This window comes from Etheostoma spectabile, chromosome 11, assembly GCF_008692095.1.
Source record: "Etheostoma spectabile isolate EspeVRDwgs_2016 chromosome 11, UIUC_Espe_1.0, whole genome shotgun sequence".
Classification (NCBI taxonomy): Eukaryota; Metazoa; Chordata; class Actinopteri; order Perciformes; family Percidae; genus Etheostoma; species Etheostoma spectabile.
This window is the reverse complement of record NC_045743.1, coordinates 19,029,458-19,033,368: the sequence shown is the minus strand read 5'-3', so window position 1 is coordinate 19,033,368 and position 3,911 is coordinate 19,029,458. Positions and strand designations below refer to the sequence as shown.

Sequence of the window (3,911 nt, the reverse complement as noted above, 5' to 3'; positions counted from 1 at the left end):
GTAGGCGGAGTCTGACGGGGCCGGGTGGGGGTGTGATAAACAGTGGCAATAACACAATAAAGATAATGGAAAAATGACGACAAATGGTAGTCATAGTGGTTCATGTCATAGCAATTCAATTCAATTCAATTTTATTTATAGTATCAATTCATAACAAGAGTTATCTGCAATACACTGTACAGATAGACCACACTCCGAATTTACAAGGACCCAACAGTCTAGTTTCCTCCAGACAAGCAACAGTGCGACAGTGGCGAGGAAAAACCCCTTTAGGCAGAAACCTCGTCAGACCCAGGCTCTTGGTAGGCGGTGTCTGACGGGCCGGTGGGGTTAGAATGAAGAGTGGCAATAACAAAAATAGAAAAATTAGTAGTTTGTAGCAGTTCTTTGTAGTAGTTCATGGCATAGCAGGACGCTGTGCGCATTACAAGGCACAGCAGGACGTAGCAGGACGTAGCAGGGCACTGCAGTGTAGCAGTTGAACATGGCATCACAGAACGTGTAGCGGGACCATGGCGACAGCTGCTACCCTGATTTCGGAGCCAGGGCACTGCAGGGCATTTCAGGACGTTTCAGGGTGTTTCAGGATGTAGCAGGGTGTAGCAGGGAGTGCAACAGGACCAGGACGACAGCTGTAATCTTGTTAAGACCTTGTTGCCATCCATGAAAATATGCTGGGTGAAATACGCTTTTGATTTTATTTTGTAGTAACGAGTAACGAAGGTGCGAGGGGAAATCTAATAGAGTAAAAGCATACATTTTTATTTAGGAAATGTAGTGGAGTAAAAGGAAAAGTTCCCAGAAATATAAATAATGAAGTAAAGTACAGATACGTGAAAATTCTGCTTAAGTACAGTACCAAACTATTTGTACTTGGTTACATTACAACACTGTGTACTCTACAGCCTTATTCACACATTCACATGTTGTGTCAATTCGAGAAGCTGGTGACAGAGATCTGAAAGATATGAGATGCGGGTGATGATAGAAGTTGACATAATTGAAACAGTGCAGGCAGACAGCACAGTAAATATGAGTTACAAAAAGCCAACGTAAGCGATTAACTAGCTTTGACAAGAAACCACAAGGATAATTGAACTCAGCTATCTAAATGGACAGAGATAAAAGCCACTTTGAGCTGTTTTGTTCTAGTTTATGGTTTGCATTAAGTTCCAAGAATCAGCAGTAAGTGCAGATTAAAGTGTGATTACATGAAATTCCTGATGTGAGGCCTGTGGCTCTTGCATTGTTCTTTGAAACACCCCTCCATGAGGTCAGAAGTCATGTACTGTATGTAGGACTTAAAGTGAGAGAAAGCAAGCCTCTCTGGGCCACATGTGTTGAATTATGTTCTTAGTCAGCTTACAGGTGTTTCTAGTTAAAGCTTCTTGATGCATTAACTGTGAAAACTTAATGCTCCCCGTGGCTTAAAATGTTGGCAAATTCAAACAGCCTATTAAAAACATTTTGTTCAAACATAAAGAACCAGTCATCCAGTCGTGCAGTGTAAAATGAATTGTGCACGGCCATTGGAATATCATTATCCACACACGCATGGCTATTCCCACAAAAAGTTCACATTATTGGTCCCATGCTATGTTATGGTGTCCCATCACGTTGGTCGGGGCAACAATGTGGATAATCTTGGTTCTGTTCTTCCTTCGAAGAAATCTCTCCACCCTCTGCCTCCCGAGAGCCATCCGGCTGCAGCCAGATCGCTGAAACTGCTCGCCAAGATTCCCAAAGATGCCGAAGCTGTCATTGTTTTAGTTGGTAAGCTCCGTGACTTTTGACAAAGTAGGTTAGTGTGAGGTAGTATGTCATATTATTTCTTCTGTTTTTAGAAACTTCTAAGAGAAATACAGAAATAACATCATTGAATTAAATCAGTAGAACACCATAGTTTCCTCGTTAGTGGAACCTACGTCCGTGTGTATTCTACTGTAGTTTGAGTTGTTACGCTGCTCTCCTAAGCCCCCTGAGGAGTTGGAAAGCTTTCACTGTAAATCTGCAGGATGTGCTGATGTAGCAGCAACTAACAGCAACTTAGCACTATAAAAAAATGGCAATGGGTAGGAGGAATCATTTTCCAGGCATTTGAGAGGAAACAGGTGATGGATGTACCAATAGCCCATTATACCCCTTATACAGAGATCCGAAAAACCTCAATCAACTAAACTTGTGGTTCACTGTCTTTTTTTTTCAGGCTGTATGGAGTTTCTGGAGCAGCCGGCCATGGCCTTTGTAAGGTTGAATGAGGCGGTCCTGCTGGAGTCCGTGCTGGAGGTCCCCGTCCCTGTCCGCTTTATTTTCGTCCTGCTTGGTCCCACCCAGTCCAGCGTGGACTATCATGAGATTGGACGCTCCTTCTCCACTCTCATGTCTGACAAGGTGAATAAACAACTAGAGAACATTGAGGGGCAGCCCTCATTTCCAATAACATGTTACAGAGTTACAAAGACGTAAAGATGTAAACCAACATTTGAATCAGATAATTAAGGGATTGACTCACAAGAATCAAAGACAAAGATGGATTATGCCTGCTATACACTCATTAAGAATTAGATTTAGATGTGATAAAGATTTCAAATATCCAAACAATAAAGGGGGGTGTATGGGGCATGTGTTTGTAGAAAAGCCAACGTGTGTTGTGTTGGACATTGAAAACTTATCTATCTTTTTCAGGGTTTTTTACCATTTTTTGCTGAACCTAAAAGGTCTTGCAAAGTGAACAGCCCAGGCATTTCTCCCAGTATTATGAAGTCAAGAGAGGAATGGGGGGAAAAAGCTGCTAATCATCCCCCTCAAAATGATTTATGAAGCTGCCATTTGGATGTCTTTGTGTTGTATTAATTCATTCTGGTGATGACATTCAATTGTATTTGGTTGCAGAACTTCCATGAGGTGGCCTATTTTGCTGACGACAGACAGGACCTCCTGAATGGTATCAATGAATTCCTGGACTGCAGCATCGTCATTCCACCGTCAGATGTGGAGGGCAAAGACCTCCTGAAGACAGTGGCCGACTTCCAGAAGCAGATGCTGCGCAAGAGAAAGGAAAGAGAACTCAAGAGACACCACTCCTCATCGGCAATGGAGCTGAACAATAAAGGTCCTCTGTCAAGTCTCTAAAAAACACTCCTCATTACTAGTTTTGGAGAAAGCACCTCCGATTTTGCAAACCAATGTTAGTCCTGCAATGCGAACACAGAACAATCCCAAAAGTCTGACTGCTTTTAAATTACATCCAGACCATTCCCTGCATTTGCATTGTTAAAAACATAGATGTGAAACGTTTGAGAGCGACAAATCATTAAAACAAAAAAACAGAGAAACTGCTGTACTTTTCAGTAAACAAAACTCAAGTGATCTTTTGGTTAGATTAGTAGTATTTACACATTGGATTAGTTAAAAGATCTTGACCCTAATTAGGCAATAATCAGCCTTTCCATTCAAAATTAAGTTTGCCATCTTGTATATATTATTAGGAATAAGGTATAGGAACTATTTAGCAGAAGCACCAGGGCGCTGTGTGGCGCTTAGCGCCGGCCAAGACAACTGTGATTGGTTTAAAGAAATGTCAATAACCCAAAGCAGGTTTTTCTCCCGTACCAGAATGCTTTGTGGACTAGCCAGACCGTCCTCCGCAGCGCTGTTGAGCAAGGTCTATTAATGCAAGACTAGGATGGTATTAATCTTTATTTTTCTTATAATCAAAAAACTCGTAAAAGGAACCCAACAATTAATACTTTTTGCAAATTCCCAGCTCTTCAGGTCCAATTTTTCTAACTAATGAGTTAAATAAAAATAAAAAATAACCAGTTTTTTTCTTTCTCAGTCATCTGTAAAGTTACATTACAACCTGGTCAACATGACAAAATCAAAGTAGTCAAAGCATTACTGTAAAAAAA

General features: G+C 41.2%; 1 protein-coding gene across 4 annotated transcripts in view; it reads left to right on the top strand.

Annotated features, from left to right (window-relative positions):
* The window catches only part of slc4a3 (solute carrier family 4 member 3), a 63,391-nt gene that overhangs the window by 46,072 nt on the left and 13,408 nt on the right, over positions 1-3,911 (top strand). For all 4 annotated transcript variants that reach the window (XM_032529728.1, XM_032529730.1, XM_032529731.1 and 1 more), the window contains 3 exons: positions 1,668-1,773; positions 2,207-2,391; positions 2,893-3,112. In XM_032529728.1, the coding sequence (XP_032385619.1) occupies positions 1,668-1,773; positions 2,207-2,391; positions 2,893-3,112 (511 nt within the window). The remainder of the gene's footprint in view (positions 1-1,667; positions 1,774-2,206; positions 2,392-2,892; positions 3,113-3,911) is intronic.